At 39.4% G+C, this 21,376-nt stretch overlaps 1 protein-coding gene across 3 annotated transcripts in view; it reads left to right on the top strand.

Annotated features, from left to right (window-relative positions):
- The window catches only part of TBCK (TBC1 domain containing kinase), a 194,937-nt gene extending 182,607 nt beyond the window's left edge, over positions 1-12,330 (top strand). For all 3 annotated transcript variants that reach the window (XM_072119073.1, XM_072119083.1, XM_072119092.1), the window contains one exon: positions 12,102-12,330. In XM_072119073.1, the coding sequence (XP_071975174.1) occupies positions 12,102-12,212 (111 nt within the window). In that variant the 3' untranslated portion in view covers positions 12,213-12,330. The remainder of the gene's footprint in view (positions 1-12,101) is intronic.
- Positions 12,331-21,376: the final 9,046 nt, after the last annotated feature.

Genomic DNA, 21,376 nt, shown 5'->3' with positions numbered 1-21,376 from the left:
TCTCAAAGCATTTGCTTGCTGCTGCACTGCTTGTGAACCTTGAGAGGCCAACACACTTTTCTCTCACCATGTCTGTAACGTTCTCATCTAAACCATGTAAAACCCAATCCCACTGTTCATATCTGGACCATTCAGAAGTTCTCCCTTTTCCAACATCTTCTACCCCACCAATGGTTGTAATATTCTGAGCATGTGGTAGCTGAAGAGTAAGGACAGCATGTTAATTGTATGTGCTAGAGTTATTGTGCAGTATTAAGCAGGGTAATGGGTGTTGTAGCACTGTATCTAAAAACTGAATCTGATGTCTATATCCTACAACCTTGTGTCCACATAAAATTTGGAGACTGGATTTGGCCCTTGTGCCTTTTGTTTGGAATTTGTGTACCTGAAAATGAGGGCCACAGTAAGTACCCTGGGGGAGATATAACAACATCATACACCGGGAGAGCTTTGAGCAGCATTTATCATGACTTGTAGGCAAGTTTTCTGGAATGGAAAAGTCGCCTTGTCAATGAATTAGCATGATTTTAATTTGAAGAGGCTATAAGACTATTTAGAGGGTCACAGAACACAGCTCATCGCAGCCCTGTTGGATTAGTAAAATCGCATCTGCAGGAAAAATGTGCGGATAAGAGGAATACCAGAGGAAATATTCCATGGTAAGCTACCCAAAGTTGCCTCCGACATATTCACTGATATATACGCAGATACATGTCGAATGATTCCATATGGCGCTTTGTGCAAAACAGCTACCAACAGATCCCGTGAGGGATGTTATTTGTGGACTTCTCATGTACACAGAGCAAGAGAAAAGGAGGAGTTAAAGTTTGCAGAACATGATATATCTATTTAGCTCGCTCCACCTTAGCCAACTTCGCTGGCTTTATCTTTTGGTGTCAAAGAATGGTAAGCGGGTGGTCATAAGGACCCCAGAAGATCTGAGCTTTGCATGAAAACAGTTAGGTATCGAACCAAAAGATGTTCCATCTTGGATGCCATTTCCTGACAACACCAGTCTCCCTGCACTGCTGACATCAGAATCATGGAAGGTTTTGAATAATAGTGCCAAGAAGGAGAAACAGAGAATCGTAAAGAGACTTTCTTTGGTGGTTAGTCAATTGAGAGAACGCCTGTTGTACATACGTTCATTAAAGGTTGGGTGAGATGAGCTCCCATAAACACAGACATATTGGGGCCCGATGATCCTGCAATCACTAAATATTCTGTTTGTTTGGCGCAGATCAGAGTAGGCCCCAGGTTCCTTGATTTTGTTTAACTCTTTCTCTATGAGAAATGGGACCAGGCAAGGATGCCCACTGTCACCCTTGCTCTACGTCCTGGTTATGGAACATCTGGCCATCGCTCTTCGTAGCAACCCCAGTGTACACGGTCTACAAATTGGCCCCATACAATACAAAACTGTGTTTTAGGCAGAAGACTTGCTCCTGTACATGTCCCAGCCCTGAGTCTCCCTCCCGTCTATCCTCGCAATGTTCTCAAGGTTCGGCCACCTAAGCAACTTCAAGGTAAACCTCACCAAGTCCGTATCTCAGAACGTCACTTTACCAGCCTCAGAGGTTGCACACTTAGGGTCTCAGTTCCCTTTTAAGTGGCACCAAACACACTTCAAATACTGATCTGTCCCTATTATACAGCCTAAACTATAAAACTATCCTGGACCATACTGTTAGAGATCTGGCCCGCTACCGCAGCGGTCACATATCGTGGTTCGGGCGTATTAACGTGTTAAAAATAGATGTGATGCCATGACTCTACTTATACAAGACCCTCCCAATCCATCCCCTGTACTCCTTTTTTACAGCTATCTGGGCGGCCTTTAGAAAGTTTATTTGGGGAGGCAAAAACTGCAGGATCAGCTTTGCCACCTTGTCATGCCTTAAAAGCTATGGAGGGGCGGCCCTGCCAGACCCTAAAATATACCATACTGCAGCCTTAATACAGCGACTACTAGACTAGCACTATCATGCCCAAACAAAACAATGGGTTCAACTAGAAATCGATCTAGCCCACCCCTCTTTAGGCTCCATATTATGGCTCATACCAACCCACAGAACTCCTGACATTTCACACTCGCTGTTCTTCTTCTACCTCTTTCAGGCTTGGGACACAAGCCACGTGGGGGACATTGGCAAGACTACTGGGACCCCTCACCCCAGCCACAGATACCTTTGTTGGGAGGCTACTAACAACGTTAGAATGGGCTGGGGAGTTGCTGACGCACAGTTTCCTTCCTGGGACGCACTGGGGGCCTCAAACTCCGACATGACACTGTCCTGGATGGAATACCAGCAATTGGCCTCCTTTGTTAGGGCTGACCCTGATCCCTCACGGTTCAGCCTCTCCCTTACAGAGTTTAAAGGCCTTTTTATTCTCCCATCCCAACCAGAGCATGCCATTTCTAGATTGTATATTACTGTAAAACTCATCCCCAGTTCAGCCAGGGTTTGTGGGAGCATGGCAATATGACCTGTCCATGATTCTGACAGATGATGAATGGGAGAAATCATTCCTCTTTGCTCATAAGATGCCCCTGCTGTGCGGTGCGGAGGTGGGTTCGATCCTGCATATATGGTGGAGTTGCTCTGTGTTCCAGCCCTTTTGGACCATGGTCTTTGACACCTATAGATCAGTCGGTTCCGGTCTCCCTGCAGCTGACGCTCCTCTCGGTCCTGCTGGGTTCCATCTCTTCGTGTAAGAAAGATCCGCTTCACCACTTCTTGGCGGATTCACGAACTGTAATACCAAGACACTGGAAGAGCCCCTACAATGGTGGAATGGCTACAGGAAATCCGGTTCATACAAAAGATTGAGGAGAGGGATGCAAGGGACTCTGCGGACCCTTTCCCACTTTCTTCTTACTTTTGGTTGTACTTTTGTTCTTACTCTTGGTCATAAAAGAGCCTCCCTTGACATTACTGTTTCCAACGACAGCTGTTTGTTGTCTGGACGATTGTTTTCATTATGATGAATATTTATTGTCGCATAATGTGATCTGTGTACTCTATGGCTCTTTCAATTAGGTCATGCATGACCAATGCATTGGGTGATTACTCTTGCTTTGTTTGTCCTTTGCTACTCAATAAATGCTGATTATACATAAATATTCTGTTTGTCTGATGGTGCAGCAGAAAGAATTTATTAAAAACATATATAGTCCTGAAACTCACATACCTTCTCCACACGATCCCAGTAGCACTGCCACGTCACTTATTTGATAAGCATGCAAAAATTGCTTTGCTCCTTTATATGGGCAAGTAAGAAATCCAGATTGTGCTACCAAATGCTGTTAGGAGTAAAGGAGGGCTTGGTCTGACTTTTACTCGATGGCCCAATTTCAGAGGTGGTCACGGCTGACCCAGAAAAAACCTGATAACTTGTGTGTTCAGCTGGAAACGTGGGGTATGCAACAACAAGATCTAAAAAATACACACACAGCCTTTACAAAAGGCTTGTTATTCGTGGAAAGTGGAAGTGGAAACTAATCGGGGAGCATATGGAGGCAATGCTGGTAGCATTGTTACGGTACCTTGAAAATACATCAAAGAGGCTGGAACCCTTTTTCTGGGAAGATAACCAGGGCATCTTAATTGGAGAATGGCTTGAATCCCAGGGAGGAGTCCAGAAGAAAGTGGATAAGCTTCAAAGGACCCTGGACTTTACATGGTTGGAAAAATGTGTTAAGAGACCTCCATCCTCAAAAGGGCTCTCAAAACAGATTTACAAGTATCTACTTTCCTATTCGGCCGAGGGACCCCCTCCTTATTTTAAAAAGTGGGAGGAAGATATTGGAGTTCAATTTGCAGACACAGAGATAAAAGCAATTTTACGAGGAACATTCAAGCTGTTGACCCGTCATGCTCTGCAATTGACACTCTACCAGATGTATGTTGGAGATGCCAAAGAGCATCTATGGTGGACATGCCCAAAAATAATAGATTTCTGGAAGTCCATAGTCTTTAAAACCAATGAGATTAGCTTAACTGAACTGCGGTTAGCCCCGTGTTTATTTTTGCTTTAGATGCCAAATAAGGTGTTAACCCCTATGGGACTCAGCCTCTTTTGGCCTTAAGGACGCGGCCCCATTCTTCAAATCTGACCTGTGGCACTATAAGTGGTTATAGTTTTGGAACGCTATGAGATATCCAGGGGATTTTTAGATTGTTTTCTCGTGACACATTGTACTTCAAATTAGTTTAAAAATTTTGGATAAAATCTTTTGCGTTTAGTTATGAAAAAAAACAAAATTTGGCAAAAATTTGGAAAAATTCTTTATTTTCAAAGTTCTAAATTCTCTACTTTTGATGCAGATAGTCATAGCTCCCAAATAAATTCATAACTTACATTTCCCAAATGTCTGCTTTATGTTGGCATGGTTTTTTAAGATTACACATATTTTACTAGAATGTTATAAGGCTCAGAATTTAGGTATCATTTTTCACATTTTTTGTAAAATCACCAAAACCTGTATTTAGATGGACCTGCTCAACTTCTAATTGACACTGAGAGGCCTAAGTAATAGTGAGACTCGTAAATTACCCCATTGTGGAAACTACACACCTCAACGTATGAAAAACCACTTTTAAGAAGTTTGTTAACCCTTTAAGTGTTTTATAGGGGTTAAATCAAAATGGAGGTGCAGTCTGCAAATTGTAATATTTTTTCACAATACACCCATTTTGGGTGAAAAAATTAAACATTTACAATGGATTAAATGAATAAAGGCTCCACAAAGTTTGTTACCCAATTTCTCCCAAGTACACGGATACCCCATATGTGGTGGTAACCAGCTGTATGGGCGCACGGCCGGGAATAGAAGGGAAGGAGGCGCCATCCAGATCAGATTTGCTATGTCACATTGTACAGGCTATAATTTTTTTCTTTTTTTTAATGTGGACCTATAGGGGCTTATTTCTTTTGCCACATGAGATGCACTTTTCTGGTACGTAATTTGGGGGAATCTATAGGCTAATTGGTGAGATTTTATTAACTCTTTGTTGGTGGAGGAAATGAAAATCATCACTTTTCAGGAAGATTTTTATGGGGTTTTTTTTGGCCGTCTGCCATACCATAAAAATAGTATATTATTTTTATTCTATGGGTCGCCACGATTACAAAAATACCTCATTTATATAGATTTTTTATTTTTTCCCATTTTTACTGAATAAAAAGTAATTTGGCAAAAATGTTGTTAATTTTAGCATCACCGTCTTTCATATGCATAACTTTTTTATATTTCGCCTCACAAATCTGTTTAATGGTTTATTTTTTGCGAGAAGGATTGTTCTTTTTAGTGGTCTTATTTTAGAGTGCATAACATTTTTTAAATCACTTTTTAGAGCATTTTTATAGGGTATTAATTGAAAATGATCTTTTTTCTGGAGCTTTTTTTGGGGTTTTTTTTTACGGGGTTCACTTTGCGGATCTAATAACGATTCTGTTTTATTATGCAGATTGTTACGGACGCAGGGATACCAAATATGTCGGGGTTTTGTGTATTTTATTCAATTGTACTGAATAAAAACCAATTTGGAGAAAATCTTGTTCATTTTAGCATCACCTTTCTTTCATATGCATAACTTTTTTATTTTTCGGTTGACAAATCTGGTTAGGGGCTTATTTTTTGCAAGAAGAGTTGTTCTTTTTAATGGGCTTATTTTGGAGTGCATAACATTTTTTAAATTACTTTTTAGAGCACTTTTTATAGGGTATTAATTAAAAATGATCTTTTTTCGCAACGTTTTTGCGGTTTTTTTCTACGGCGTGTACCATGCGGGTCCAGTAATGATTCTGTTTTATTATACAGATTGTTACGGACGCGGCAATACCAAATATGCAGGGGTCTTTTGTGTTTTTGTGTTTTTTATACTTTATTAAGTGTTTTTATAGGAAAGTGACATTTTAGGGGCTTATATTTTAATGCATTTATTTTTTATTTATTCTAATGTATTAACTTTAGTGTTTTTTACATTTTTTTAATTATACATACTTGAACTTGAACCAGTGATGCTCTGATCACTGGTTCAAGTTCAATACACTGCTCTACAATACTGTTTTATTGTAGAGCAGTGTAAACTGTCTGAGCAAGCTTGCGCATGCTCAGACAGTTTGCAGTCAGACCCGGAAGGGGTCTGACTGCCAGGGAGACTGGGCAGCTCCGGGGCACATGCCAGTCCTCGGAGCTGCCCAGAAGTGGATCGGATCCCCCGGTAAGCGGCACGGGGGATCCGATCCACAGCGCAAACACCCTTACACGCCGCGGTCATGCTCGCACGCCGGCTCCAATCGCGGTTGTTAGCGCAGGCTGTCAGCTGTACTAGACAGCTGACAGCCGCTGCTTCTGGTACCGGCTCCGTTCGTGAGCCGGTGCCAGAAGCAGGACGTTATAGAACGTCCCCGTGCGCTAAGTATCTAGCCCCGGGGACGTACTATAACGTCCTGGTGCGCCTAGCGGTTAATACCTAGTAGAGAAAACATCCCAACATATTTGCTGACGGTAGTGTAACCAGACTATGTTGCACTGTTGTTGCTGCCACAATGTTTTAGGTAACGTAAATGTTTTGCCTTATATACTGTTAAAGGACATCTACCACCAGGATCAAGGATTTCCTTTGAAACAATAAAAAACAATTAAAAAGTGCAATCGATTGAAGTTTTCCAGAAAAAATAAGAAATCACAAAACACAGCGCGGCAGTTGAGGCACAAAACAATTATGAGTTTGAAATCACTTACATTTCAAAGTTTCTTTTTTCCCCGCACCTAATGTGTATCTGAAGGTAAACAAATGATCTTCTGCAGGTGTGAACTTGGTCATAGAGATGTCAAACCTTGTGTATTTGGCATCAAGAATGAAATCGAAAACAAAAAAGTAGAAAATTGTCCAAGATTATGCATTCCCCTGGCTTGAATTATTCTCCCGCAACCCACCCATTCATTTATGGTGCATTTAGTTATGATGTTGGAAATCCTTGTTAGGTAGTCACATAATCTCCTGGTCAGTCTATTCAGTCTCTGTACAAGGAGCAGAGCAGTTTTCAAAGCTCAGTCAGTGGTAATGGCGGTACCCTAGAGTTTATTTGAAGTTTGATGATGTGGGAATTAGTAAGACGCAGGGAATGTATAGATCAAAAAACCTCTCCGACTTTTGGTCTATTTATGCCCTGGCATGAAACGAAAAGCTTTTGTTATGGCTTTGCCATCTCTGTGCCAAGCATTCGCCCTTATACTGGTAGAGAGGTTTAGAGAATGTAAATAATGTGAGATTAAAACCACAACTCCATTCCAAATTAGCATGGCTTTTCCATTTCAAAGGCTTTGTTAAAGCCATGGTAATACAAGTTAAAGCTCCATTTGTTCTTTTTCCATAATTTATAGTGGCAGAACTTCTCTTCTTGACAGCGTTGAAAATTCATGCTTCCCCTCGTGTCATTTTGATATTGTAATATTAAAAGGTATATTATTATCTGTAGCATTTGTTCTTCTACTGTTAGCATTCACATAATGTGAACACTTGCTCATCAATAGAGAAATATTACTTGAAGGAATAATTAATAGTGCCAACATATGTACCAAACGATTCTGGATGATTTAGATTGTCACATTTGACCTTATTAAAGTACACAAGCAATCAAACAAAAGATTGGGAAGAATGAGAACATGGAAAAAATGGTAAAGTGGAACACATGGCATGATTTGTCAACTTCATTATATTCATTATATGTTTCCCATTTTTGGTAGCCTACTACTGTCATATAGAGACACTATATATATATATATATATATATATATATATATATATATATGAGTATAAGCCGAGGCCCCTAATTTTACCCAGCCCCCTGTAGTACCGTATTTTTTGGACTATATAGATACACTATATATATATGAGTATAAGCCGAGGCCCCTAATTTTACCCAGCCCCCTGTAGTACCGTATTTTTTGGACTATATAGATACACTATATATATATGAGTATAAGCCAAGGCCCCTAATTTTACCCAGCCCCCTGTAGTACCGTATTTTTTGGACTATAAGGCGCACTAAAAATCCTTTGATTTTTTTTTTCAGAAATCAAAGGTGCGCCTTATAGTCCAATGCGCCTTATATATGAACCGTACTTACAGACAACAGCTGCCATGAACTGTGCACAGGTCTGCCACCTGCTGGTCATTCATCCTTATAATCAGGTGCGCCTTATACTCCGGTGTGCCTTATATATGAACCTAGACGTTTTAGCAGGCATTTATTGATGGTGCACCTTATACTCCGGTGCGCCTTATAGTCTGAAAAATACTGTATATTATTGTTTTCATGTATACAGAGCTACTTTTATGTCCATAGTGACTTCAGATACTTAATTGTATGATTCCTTGTACAAATACCATGCTAATGACTTTAGATTAGGTGAATTTCTTTTAAATTGGCCCACATCGTACTGTTGAATTCAAGTGAAGGTTTACCATTGGGGAACCCAGTTTACATATCAGGTAGTCCATTGATATCAACTGCTAAGTATAGACGTAAAATATATTCTTATATTCCAGATTGATACATTCTCAAGTAGCAGAGATTTACATAAAGGTAACTCCCTGGTACAGATAAATGAAATCCCCCAATACTGCCGCACCCCCTGTCGAGGCCACCACTTACACCTGCTCTCCCCTATTGCTCTAATCACTCACAAAGGTGAGTCGTAAGGTGTTATAAGCTGTTAGCTATTATAGTCACAGTTTCTTTGATCAGCCAATTATCCTGTCACAAATAAATCAGGTTATTCTGCAAAATACTAACTAGATGCTTCTTTTTACTAATGCCATTGTAACGGGCAGGAATGCTTTTAGGGCACACTGCTGATTTTTCCCACAAGACATTTACATGTGTGATAAGTGCTAAGCTGGCAGCTGTAGTATGAGTCTAACATAGTGTTCAAAATGAAATGTACTTTTTTTTCATGAAAAGTTTATTAAGGACCGACTCCTGTTTTTTTCATGGGATCCATTCACTGTCTACACAATGGATGACTCCCTGCTCTCCCACAGAATTGTGTTGTGCTCAATTCATTGGTATCAGAGTTGTCTGAGTTGTCAAGAGCATTAAGTTACCTCAACTTGCTGTATGGACAATTGATACTTTTTATCTCTTTCTAGCTGTATCCCAGTTTTTTTTTTAATTTTTCAAAAGCCATAATTTTTATTATATGTTTTTTTGTTTGTTTACCAATGTATTTCTTAGTGGCACCATTTTATATGCCGTGCAGAATACTTAAAAGCTGGAGGAAAAATCTAAAATAAGGAGCAGGGGATTATTTTATATTTTATATTATTGTATCATCATTTTCATACCATTACATCTTTTCACTATTACAATGTTTACTGTGTTGACTCGAGTAGAAGGGTGGGAAAGGCTTTGGTCACCGCCTCCTCCATTTATGAAATGCCCCATGCAGCCAGCTCCCCTGTTAGGAAATGCCCCATGCAGCCAGCTCCCCTGTTAGGAAATGCCCCATGCAGCCAGCTCCCCTGTTAGGAAATGCCCCATACAGCCAGCCCCGCAGTTTTGAAATGCCCAATTCAGCCAGCCACCCCAGTTATCAAATGCCCCATGCAGCCAGCCATCCCAGTTATCAAATGCCCCAAGGAACCCCCCCCCCCCCCCCGTTTGATTAAATGCCCCATGCAGCCAGCCACCCCAGTTATCAAATTCCCCATGCAGCCAGCCCCCCACTCCTGTTATGAAATGCCCCCTGCTGCCCTTCAGCATATAAAAAAATAAATGTACATAATCACCTTCCGGCACTCCTATTTTTAGGGTTAACATAATTCTGTGTTAATACATCCCCTGCAAGATATTATCTCCAGAAAATCGAATCATCCGTGCTCTTATGTATTTTAACTGCTGGCAGCCACTACAAACCCATTTTGGCTGTGGAATGTAAATACAATATATCTAGTGTCTGCTCTGTAAGTGCTGAAGTATACAGTGGTGATCATAAATACCTATGGAAAGTGCAGACAGCAGTAAAAGGAATGGGAATATGTTGGCCAGTAAAAAGTGACACTGGATCCAGTCTTGACAGGAGAACTTGACTTGGTCAGCTGTCCTGATTTTCACGCTCCACACTTTGTAAAATCGCATGATAAGCCCACCCTGAGAGTATGTGTCGCAGTCCTGGAGTTCATTTTCTTTATGTCACCCACAAACTATAAAAAGTTCAAGTTAGCATCACTAGGCTGTCTAATCCAAATATTATCTGAAGACATATGATAAATGCAAGAAACCTAAGAATGCGACATAGTGCTATTATTAATCTTATCTCTTTTAATGAGTCCTGAATACTTTGGAACTTAATGTGGAAGTATGAAATGATAATTTGAGGAAAATATGGTATGCAAGTGAAGTTAGATAAATAATGGGAAGATTAAGTAGATTAAATAAATTAAAGGAAACCTACCATGAAGAATAAGAAAGATAAGTAGATCTGATAGAAGATTCCTTCTGCCTGCCTCTGTAATCTGTAATTGAATACAGGTGGTCCCCTACTTGAGAACACCCGACTTACAGACGACCCCTAGTTACAAACGGACCTCTGGATGTTGGTAATTTACTGTACTTTAGCGCCAGGCATAAACAGCTATATATAAGCTGTATTGCTAATCCTGGTGCTTATGACAATCCAATATTTTTAAAATCCATTTTTCACAGAGACCAAAAAAATTTTACAATTATAAAATAGACAGTTCCGACTTACATACAAATGCAACTTAAGAACAAACCTAAAGAACCTATCCTGTATGTAACCCAGGGACTTCCTGTAATACTGGAACCTAACCTAACTTGTTGAAAAACTTTTATTTTAGTATAATACAAACTATAGGCAGTCCCCAGGTTACATACAAGATAGGGTCTGTAGGTTTGTTCTTAAGTTGAATTTGTATGTAAGTCGGAACTGTATATTTTATCATTGTAATCTCAGCCAGAACTTTTTTGGTCTCTGTGAAAATTGGATTTTAAAAATGTTGGGTTGTCATAAGAATCAGGATTAATAATAAAGCTTCATTACAGACACCTGTGATAACTGTTACAGCTGATCATTGTAGCCTAGGACTAAAGTACAATAAATTACCAATATCCAGAGGTCCGTTTGTAACTAGGGGTCGTATGTAAGTCGAGTGTTCTTAAGTAGGGGACCGCCTGTATTTGCAGAGGCTACTGGAACTAAGTTACTGAGAACCAAAGGATCATGGGACTTGCCATCTTGGTGATGAAAGACTGCACCTATGGAACCTGGAGACCCTCCAGCTCTTCTGCATACAATCCTTTTTCCTGGTGGTAGATGCTCTTTAAGCTCCATTTTGTGTATTCATTTATTTATAGCATCATGGCTTTTTGTATCAGATGTTCATATTCCCGGAATACCAGGAAAACTGACTTACAGACAACTGACTTCTGTGACCTTCGGTGAAGGTCTCTGAATGCTGGTAATCTATTGAACTTCAGCCTCAGGCTGCATTGATCAACTGTAAGAGTTATCAAAGGTGTTTGCAATGAATCTTTATTTCCTTGTTCCCATGACAAAATTTTTAAAATCCTATTGTCACAGGGATGAAAAAATAATTTGTATGGAAATACCCTTGTATGTAACGCAGAGGCTGCTTATACAATTTATACCAGCTTTATTCCAGCATTCATGGGGAGGCATGACACCTATTCCCTGTAGATACTGGGGTCTCACTATATTGTAGTGTATATGTGTTTCCAGTTTTTCTACAATTACATTACACATGAACACTTCCTTGTGATGAAACCTGTGTTGTACATTACAGTGTACTGATGTTCCTACTCCATATAAACTTGTGGAAGGGTAAGATACTGTGAAACTTCTTCAGACATTAATCTCTCAATTCAGTATTGAGATTTCTCAGAGTTTTACATGTATTTTAAACTAATTGCTCAATTATTTAATGTGTTAATTGCCTCTAATAAGATGGTTGTATAGCTGAAAAAGAATATCATATGGCTAGCCTTTGTGTAGAGACACATGGAGGGCTGGCTGAGGATATCTTGACTAATGTTTTCTCTCTTAGTTTGCAGCACATCTGGTGAAGCTGGGCTACCCCCGAGTTTGTATTCTGGATGGTGGAATGAACAAAATCAAGCCAACGGGTCTACTAACTGTACCATCCCCTCAAATATAATAGTCCCACTCCCAAGGCTACTGACCATTGCATTGGCAGTACTGGACTAATCATTCAAAGAATCATGAACTTCTGTACAGATGGTGACGGCTTCAATAAGAACTTATATGAATTATTTTCTTATGTGGTTCATGTGGTTTTTCCAGTCTTTTTAAGCTGACCCTATCGAGTAATCCCCTTTTACATAGTGACCCTCACTAAGCTTTCTGTTGCTGCAACATCAGTTTATTTCTTTTAAAACTTCAGATTGGCATATTCAAATATAACTGCCTGTGAAGCTGCAGCATGGAGGGGCTCTGGTAATTCCCCCCCAGTCCTTTAGGCTTACTAGCATAATTTTAAAAGCTGATTTTAGAAGGATGCTATGGATAACACATATAAGAAGATTAACACAGTCACAGTGCCTGTATCTATAAGTAACTGTCCCTGGTTTATCCATACTTTATTTTGATGGTGGATTTCCTTTAACTAGTTATGGGGGCAGAAAGCATCCTCATATAGACTTGCAGTCAACACACTAAATCCTACTCTGTGAGGCCTGATTGGCATGTCTCTCATTGTCTGATATCAGCCTCATGCCCTCTGAACTGCCAGCAGAAACTGGATTCCCTTAGAACAATGACTACATGACAGCTGAAGTAACTATCCTCCCCAGTGACTAGATAAGGTCTTAAAAGCTTTTAACTATTCAGCAACAAAGGGTTAGTGAGAGGCAACAAAGAAATGTAGATAACTTGATGCATTACATGCTGGGGCCATACATATTATGAAAAAAATACTTGCTGGGTTCACTTTAAATGCTTTATCTCTGCTGAATAATAGTTGCAGCAAACTATTTGATGACACTCCAATAGACTATTTGTTTACTTCAGAGTGATGAAAAAGTTTATGTAACCATGTGACTAATCTTTTATTATAGTATAGTTACCTACAATTGCAGAATCAAGTTGTATAGGAGTTATTGGGACTATATTAAATGTCCAGTATATACAGGTCATAGCAATGAGAAGAGGTTACCAGAGACTCTTGGAAATTGATTCCTGAGGAGCAATGGCTGTACATACAGGATCATCTTATCTGGATTTATTCTAAATATCCTTGTCTTGTCTCTGATACACCTGAGCAGTTACAACATCCTGAATATATATGTGGAAGAACCTAAATTATATGTATGTATTGAATAGTTCACATTGTGAATCATGTAAGGAATTTATGTTACACCCGACATTGAATAAAGATGTATAAAGATTAATAGATCTCTAAACTAAATCAATGTTCTGTATAAGAAGATCCATCCTGCTATTTACACCTTCTGAACTCACCTCCAAAACATAAGTAGAACAGCACAGCCCCTGTGGTTCTTAATGATGATTACGCACAAATGATAATCTACTGATTCACTTCCCAATATTTCACTTTTTCTGGTACAAAACTGTCTGGAATGCTTTGTGCCTTATACAAGAAGAGTTTTAGACACTTTTCCAACTCATATGTAAAAGGGTGTGTCGTGTGGCCCCTAGAAACACAATCCAGGTACAATATATTTGAAAAAATGTTGATTTTTTTTTTAATTCAAGAATAAATGTAGATTTTGCTTCATGAATAAAAAAGACATCACATGAAAATAAGCCTCAACAGGCTTTTTAGGAGCAGAAAATAATATAAGGCCCTGTATTATTTTTGGAAAAACACAATAGTTATGTCTTGGGAGTCCAGACATCATACGCACATAAATGTAACTGCTGCTGCGAGGGGTGAATATTAATTTTTTATGTTTCCTGGATTTCTTGTTTATGTAGCATTGAGTGTATTGTAGAAACAGACCATCAATGTTTTATCACTGGGGAATCAACCACCCAGTCCACTTCCTTGTTTCCATAGCCTGTCCCAGTATGGGGGTCTGGTAGATACAGCACACATAGCCAATCCTTAGAGACCATCAGTATGATGAGAATATAAGCCAAGATGCTATTTGTGACACCTCCCAGTCTAATCTCTGTAATTAATTTGCATATGTGGTCCTAATGATGTATATACATGTGTTTTATGACTGGTTTCTCAGGTGCAGCAGCTCATCTGGTTTGCATAAGCAAAGTGAATATGTGAATGTGAATCTTTATAGCTGTCACTTTCACACTTTCTTCTTCTTTAAAGGGAACCCGTCACCACTATTTTCACAAATACAGGTAGTGGCAGGTTCCTATAGAGCTCTAGTAACTAGCTGACACCCTGCTTTTAGCTAAAAATTGTCCCCCTCAGATCCCCATTAAAACAGAGTTATAATCTTGCCTGGTATCTATGCAGCTTTGGAGCGAGTCCACGGGGGCGTGGCCTAATGTCATGTGACCAGGGTGACATCATCAAAGGTCCTTGAGCTACTTAATATGAAAACTATACCCCATGTACATATATGACCACATAAAACCATCACAGCAGCCTCCATGGACTTCTACTCCTCTCCATGCAGGCTGCTGTGATTTCATTTGATAAAATATGCTGTGATTTCATAGTGTACAGTTCCTAATGCTACAAAAGCTATAGGACCTGCGATGATGTCACCCTGGTCACATGACATTATAGCAGCATACAGAGATAGGGATGGGGAGGAGCTGCTGGATTCAGCCCGAGGAGGCCACGCCCACCTGGACTACATGTAGCCATGCTTAGTTACCAGATAAAACTATAAAGTTGAATATATGGGAATCTCAGGGGCATAATTTTTAGCTACAAGCAGGGTGTCAAATAGTTATTAGAGCTCTATAGGAACCTGTCACTAGCTGTATTTGTGAAAATAGTGGTGACGGGTTCCCTTTAATAAAGATGGCCACATCTTTTTTTTTTTTTAATAAATGATGTGAGTTGATGTTTCAGAACAAATCTTTCTCACCTGCTGTTTTGACATCTGAAGCTCCCAGATAAAAGACACTGATTGTGGCTCTAGCAATCGGGCCCAAATGCCTTACCTCTTACCAATATTCTCATTAAACCAAATCTTGCAGTGGGCACTAGTCTTTTCAGAAGGTTGAATTCTTAGGGAATCAATTAAATCAAGGTTTGATGGAACCTGTCACAAGAAACAACTACATAGAATGTTGTCAAGCAGCTTAACATCTGCCAGGATCTTGTTTCTTTAACCAGTGTGGTGGTATCATCCATAAAATGAACTTTGTTGAAGTGTGTTGCAAATGGTTTGTATAAAGTCAAGGAGCTGGAGAGTAACTCTGAAGTCAAGCTCTCCCCACATCTGAAAGCCTCCTGCCCTGTGATTGACAGCATACTGAAGAAAAATGCATAAAAAAGTAAATGTAAAGTAAAAAGTAGTAAAACTAGTATATTTTATTTAATCCATGATGCATTTAAAAAGTCACAAGGAGTATGCGGTAACGCGTTTGGGTAGAAACAAACCTTGGTCTTTAATCATACCTTACCAAACAAACAAAGTGAACATGTTTAAATGGAGATGACTCCACCGTAAACATCAGTCGAATGGGGGTCGTGTCTACATAAAAATCGCCTGATCCGGCATAGAAGGCGTGTGTGCATGAGAGTCACATGATCAAACCTTCTATGCTTCTATGCTATATACAAGGGAATAACAAAATCGGACATAAAGATGGTAACAAAAAAAATGACATAGTTGTTCTGGTTACATGATATGGAGGAGAGAGCATTACATCTCTGTCACATAATGCATGAGCAACCCATGCATAATATGCATTTAGCAATAGAAACCCATTTAATGATTCAAGGTAAATATGTAATGATATTGGTATATAATGAAGTAAGCAGAGGGCAGCTGAAAACTATATTTTAGAATGTAAAAAATCCTAAGTTACTTATTATACCAAATAAGCACGGCATGTTGCTAATGTGTAAAACAAATAGGAAGCTCATCAATACATGAACATCAAGTCATTTCTAAAGTTGCATCTGTGCATATTGCAACAAATGTTACATCTTTTTCCCACACAGCACACGCTGCCCTTATAGCCCATCCACATAGGGTTGGTACTTTTTCTATTAAAACAATTGGAGGACAATATATTTCCCAGGGTGGGTGCTTCAGTGGACACACATTGTACACTTTCCCTTAGTAACTGACTGAGTGTTTCATCCTGGTAAAGTAGAGGTAAGTATTTATTTTAGAATTCTGTTGTGGTATTGCAAATTATATGGCATGCCAAAAGTAGGTTTCCTATTACTGGTAATAGTCAGCACTTCTTTCTTATTTTTTGAGATAATGTGCTCAATCTTTAGTGTTTGTGACACTGTGAGCTCTATGGCATAACTGACGGCCATATCCTCTTTGGTGTAAACATTTGGTGATGATGTGACATTTTGCATAATATGTAGCCTCCAAGGAAGAAGCTATTTTTGCGCTGATATATTCGCCTATAGTAAGGTTCTTAATTGTGTGACATGGATGACAACTGTCAGCTCTAAGAGATGTGGGTTTGCAGTATAATTTGGTGAGGATCTTTGCTTGTGTGGGCTTTCACTCAATGTATACATCTAAGAAGGTGATTAGGACATTTCATTCATTGTACACAAAACGGCTTTGCTGTCCCGAATATAACCTAGTAACCTCAAAACAAAAGGCTGCAATAATGTGTCGAGCCAAGAGCCTCACACCAGAAACAATGGGACAATATTTTTTCGGGAAAGTGTCCTTATGAGTTTTGGGTAAAATATATAAATTGGGACAGACATTTTTTATTGTTGCCATCTTTATGTCCGATTATGTGATTCCCTTGCATATATTGTATTGTCTTCTATGCTTGATCGTGTGACTCTCATGCACACTGGCCTTCTATGCCTGATCATGTGATTTCTATGTAGACACCCACCCCCCATTCGACTAAAGTTTCGGGTGGCATCCTCTACATTTAAACGCGTCCACTTTGTTTGTATGGTAAGGTATGATTAACGACCACGATTTGTTTCTGTCCGAAACGCGTTACCACATACTGCTTTTCTCTTTTTAAGTGACGCATTATGGATTAACGTCGCAGCCCTTTTCATTTTTGCATTTTCATTTTCTACTCCCCACCTTCAAAAATCTATAACTTTTTTATTTTTTCATGTACAGAGCTGTGTTATGGCTTATTTTCTGTGTAACAAATTACACGTCAAAATGGTGGTATTTAATATTCCATGCCGTGTACTGGGAAGCAGGAAAAAAATTCCAAATCCAGTGAAATTGGTAAATAAATCGCATTTGTCCCGTATTCTTCTGGGCTTGGATTTTACAGATTTCACTGTATTTTACTCCTCATTCATTCATGTACAAGAGTAGACATTATTGGAAGTGTGATACATAAGCATTGGGGCCCGTGCCGGACCTTTTAACACCCTAGCAATGCCTCTGCTGTTAGATAATAAGGCCATCTGAAAGACACAAATAGGTGGGGAAAGATGGGTCAGTTTCCTGCTGTCAGGGGAAATTCAGGGCTTAGGGCGAAAGATCTGGGGCCGATGCCCTGGATCATTTGACCTAGCGATACCTCTGATGTATACAACAACGTGTTCCAGTTCCTGCCAGTATCTAGCAACTTTGCACAAACATTGGAGAGGAGAGAACCACCACAACATGATCAGTCCTATGCAAAAAATATGCTATTCTCTGTGTGAGGGAAATTGCAGTCATTCCATATTATATTTTAGAGAGGCCAACCTAAGGCATAGCTGTGCAATAATCACAATCTCGACCTTGATATGCCACACATGTCAGGTGAATAGATTATCCAAAAGAAAGAGAAGTGCTCACTAAAATAAATGGCAAGTTTGTTAACAATATTTAAGAAATAGACCTTTTGTGCACAGAAAACACCAGATTTTTTGGGAGGGATTTATCAAGGCTTTACATGCCTTACACCACTTCCACAAAAAGTGGATAGGAATACCCTGCACATTAGCTATAGCCTGGGAAAGTTCCTGTCGCAAATTATGGCACAATTTTGCGTCAGTCAGGGCTGGGACCACTTAGTATATCTCCTGTGATGTGCGGGTCTACTCTTGACAGATCCCCTTCTTTCAATTCAGCTCATGGAAAAAAGCAAAAACAAAAGTCTTGTGTATATACTCATTGAAAAGGAAAATACACCCTTGTTTTTGGTTACATATCAAGATATAATTTTAAAAAAACAACTCTTTATAAAACCTCAACTAAACAAAACAAAATACAAATTATACTGTCATTCTTTATTAAAACCAAGCCATAATATGGAATTCTTGGTTTTGGATCATTTATCTTAGAGGGTGATATATCCGGCATGTGTGTCTGTTGTTCTTTTTTGCCCTTTTTTGATTCAAAAGATGCAAAATCTTCTACAACCCCCTTCTAATCTTTTGCTTACACCTGGTTGGGACAGGGGTTTATTTGCGCCATAATTGCGACTGTTTTAGGCGTCCACACCTGCATCTTAAATGTATATCAGGTGCAACACTGAAAAATTCTTGTGTGGCTAACTTTTCTAAGCAAGTGGAAATGTTGCATGTTTTAGCGCAAAGGCATCATAATAAGTCGTAAATTAAAGAGAGAAAAAAATAAGGCTAAAATAAATCACCCCCATTGAGGTCATGGTAAGTGTGACCACTCCTATAAAAGCAGAAGTCATGACAGTTAGCTAGTCTGGAACATTCAGGGACATTAACAAAATGTCACGGGGTTGAGACCATGCATTGATCTTAAAGAAACAATTATATGAAGCCTTTTCCAAACAATTTGAAGTCATAAGTGGAAAACCGTTGACGAGTTTAGCAAGATGAGGAGTAATTCAAGGTCAGACCACACAGCACCCAAAGAAATAAAAAAAATCTACTACTGAAGAAGGTCCAAGTTGCATATAACAGTACAATTAGAAAAGTTTCTCATTAATACACATAATTTATGGACTTCTATGGTTTGACTTCGTTGCCAGCATGGATGGGATGTGTTATTACAGACATCTGGTGAGGATTTCATGTTAATATCATCTTAACAAATATATTTACTTAGAAAATTGATGTCATGCTCAATAGTTATTGTTCCCACTATATAGAGAGTATATATACATATATAATGCAGTATGTGGATACATATACAAGTATACTTTATTCAGAGAACTATGGCACATTGTCCTGCACAGGGTTTGCTTCTTTCATATCTACTCTGTGATATAAAATGCAGAAAAGTGCGGTAGTATCTCTTTGTGTGTGTTTTATCAAAGAACCCACTAAGTCCCATGAGTCGAGGAGGAAAACATCCTAGAGAGTGTTTTATCATTCTGGTTACTACTGGGGATTGGTCAGATTTCAGGCGCCACAGAACAAAGCCATTATTCCTAAAATCTTCCTCTACTACTTTCTATCATGCATACATCCTATGCTTTGCCTGATATGCTATTACATTATGCCGTCAGCTTTTCTAGGACATAACATTTCTATTTTGTTGCAATGGATTTTTAGTCATACTTAATCCACACAACTGCTGTAGACCTCCTGGTCTAAACTTCCTGAATGGATAAAGTCTTGTTATTGGAGTATCTATGGATTGTTATCTAGATAGACCATTCATTGTTCTGATTCTTTTGCTATGTTTTACCAATATTATCTTACCACAACTGTAATACCATACGCTGTATTTGAATATCAGTACGGACCACCTTCTGTCTGCTTCTCATACCAACACTGGGTGTTCTTGTTCTTCCCACAACATGAGATTATCACAGGAAATTATTGTTTTTAGATTGGAATATGCACAGCCCTTTCATCAAGGATGAGAAATGGTTTATTGCGCACACATAGTATAGTTGAATAGTTTAGAGGAAACCATTTTGGGCTGGTGTATTAGGAGAAATTTGGTACACAAACAGATAATAAAATAATTACCTTCTTCCCATATAACTGTATTCACTGAAGAGCGTTGTAGATATTGTATCCCAACCACACTTTATTCTCAAACGGGGTCACTGAAGTTGTATTTAGGAGGTTTAAAATTCAAATCTTTATTTTAATCTTCTATTGAAAAACAGGTATAGTACCTGTGGGGGGTACTATACCTGTTTTTTAATAGAAGATTAAAATAAAGATTTGAATTTTAAACCTCCTAAATACCATTCCCATATAACTGATGTTAAGATCCCTGATCATCAAATATGACCCCATATCAAAAGCACTGCAAGATGTGTCTCATCGGCAGGAGAGCAAACACTGGACCCTTAGTTATCACAATACTGGTGGCAAAAGCCGCTTTAAGTGTATAGAATAGTGGTTCACATGCTAGGGCGCCGCTATATTGACCTTTATGGGACATCACATTGCATAACATCACATTGCAGTGGAAAGAGCAAAAGCCACACCTGCACATTAACATATTCATATACACGCACCAGCCATTTTATTAGGTACACCTGTCCAACTGCTCGTTAACACTTAATTTCTAATCAGCCAATCACATGGCGGCAACTCAGTGCATTTAGGCATGTAGACATGGTCAAGACAATCTCCTGCAGTTCAAACCGAGCATCAGTATGGGGAAGAAAGGTGATTTGAGTGCCTTTGAACGTGGCATGGTTGTTGGTGCCAGAAGGGCTGGTCTGAGTATTTCAGAAACTGCTGATCTACTGGGATTTTCACGCACAACCATCTCTAGGGTTTACAGAGAATGGTCCGAAAAAGAAAAAACATCCAGTGAGCTGCAGTTCTGTGGACGGAAATGCCTTGTTGATGCCAGAGGTCAGAGGAGAATGGGCAGACTGGTTCGAGCTGATAGAAAGGCAACAGTGACTCAAATCGCCACCCTTTACAACCAAGGTAGGCAGAAGAGCATCTCTGAACGCACAGTACGTCGAACTTTGAGGCAGATGGGCTACAGCAGCAGAAGACCACACCGGGTGCCACTCCTTTCAGCTAAGAACAGGAAACTGAGGCTACAATTTGCACAAGCTCATCGAAATTGGACAGTAGAAGATTGGAAAAATGTTGCCTGGTCTGATGAGTCTCGATTTCTGCTGCGACATTCGGATGGTAGGGTCAGAATTTGGCGTCAACAACATGAAAGCATGGATCCATAATGCCTTGTATCAACGGTTCAGGCTGGTGGTGGTGGTGTCATGGTGTGGGGAATATTTTCTTGGCACTCTTTGGGCCCCTTGGTACCAATTGAGCATCGTTGCAACGCCACA

Source organism: Engystomops pustulosus, chromosome 1 (genome assembly GCF_040894005.1).
Source record: "Engystomops pustulosus chromosome 1, aEngPut4.maternal, whole genome shotgun sequence".
In the NCBI taxonomy this organism is placed as follows: Eukaryota; Metazoa; Chordata; class Amphibia; order Anura; family Leptodactylidae; genus Engystomops; species Engystomops pustulosus.
This window is presented reverse-complemented; position numbering and strand designations above follow the sequence as displayed.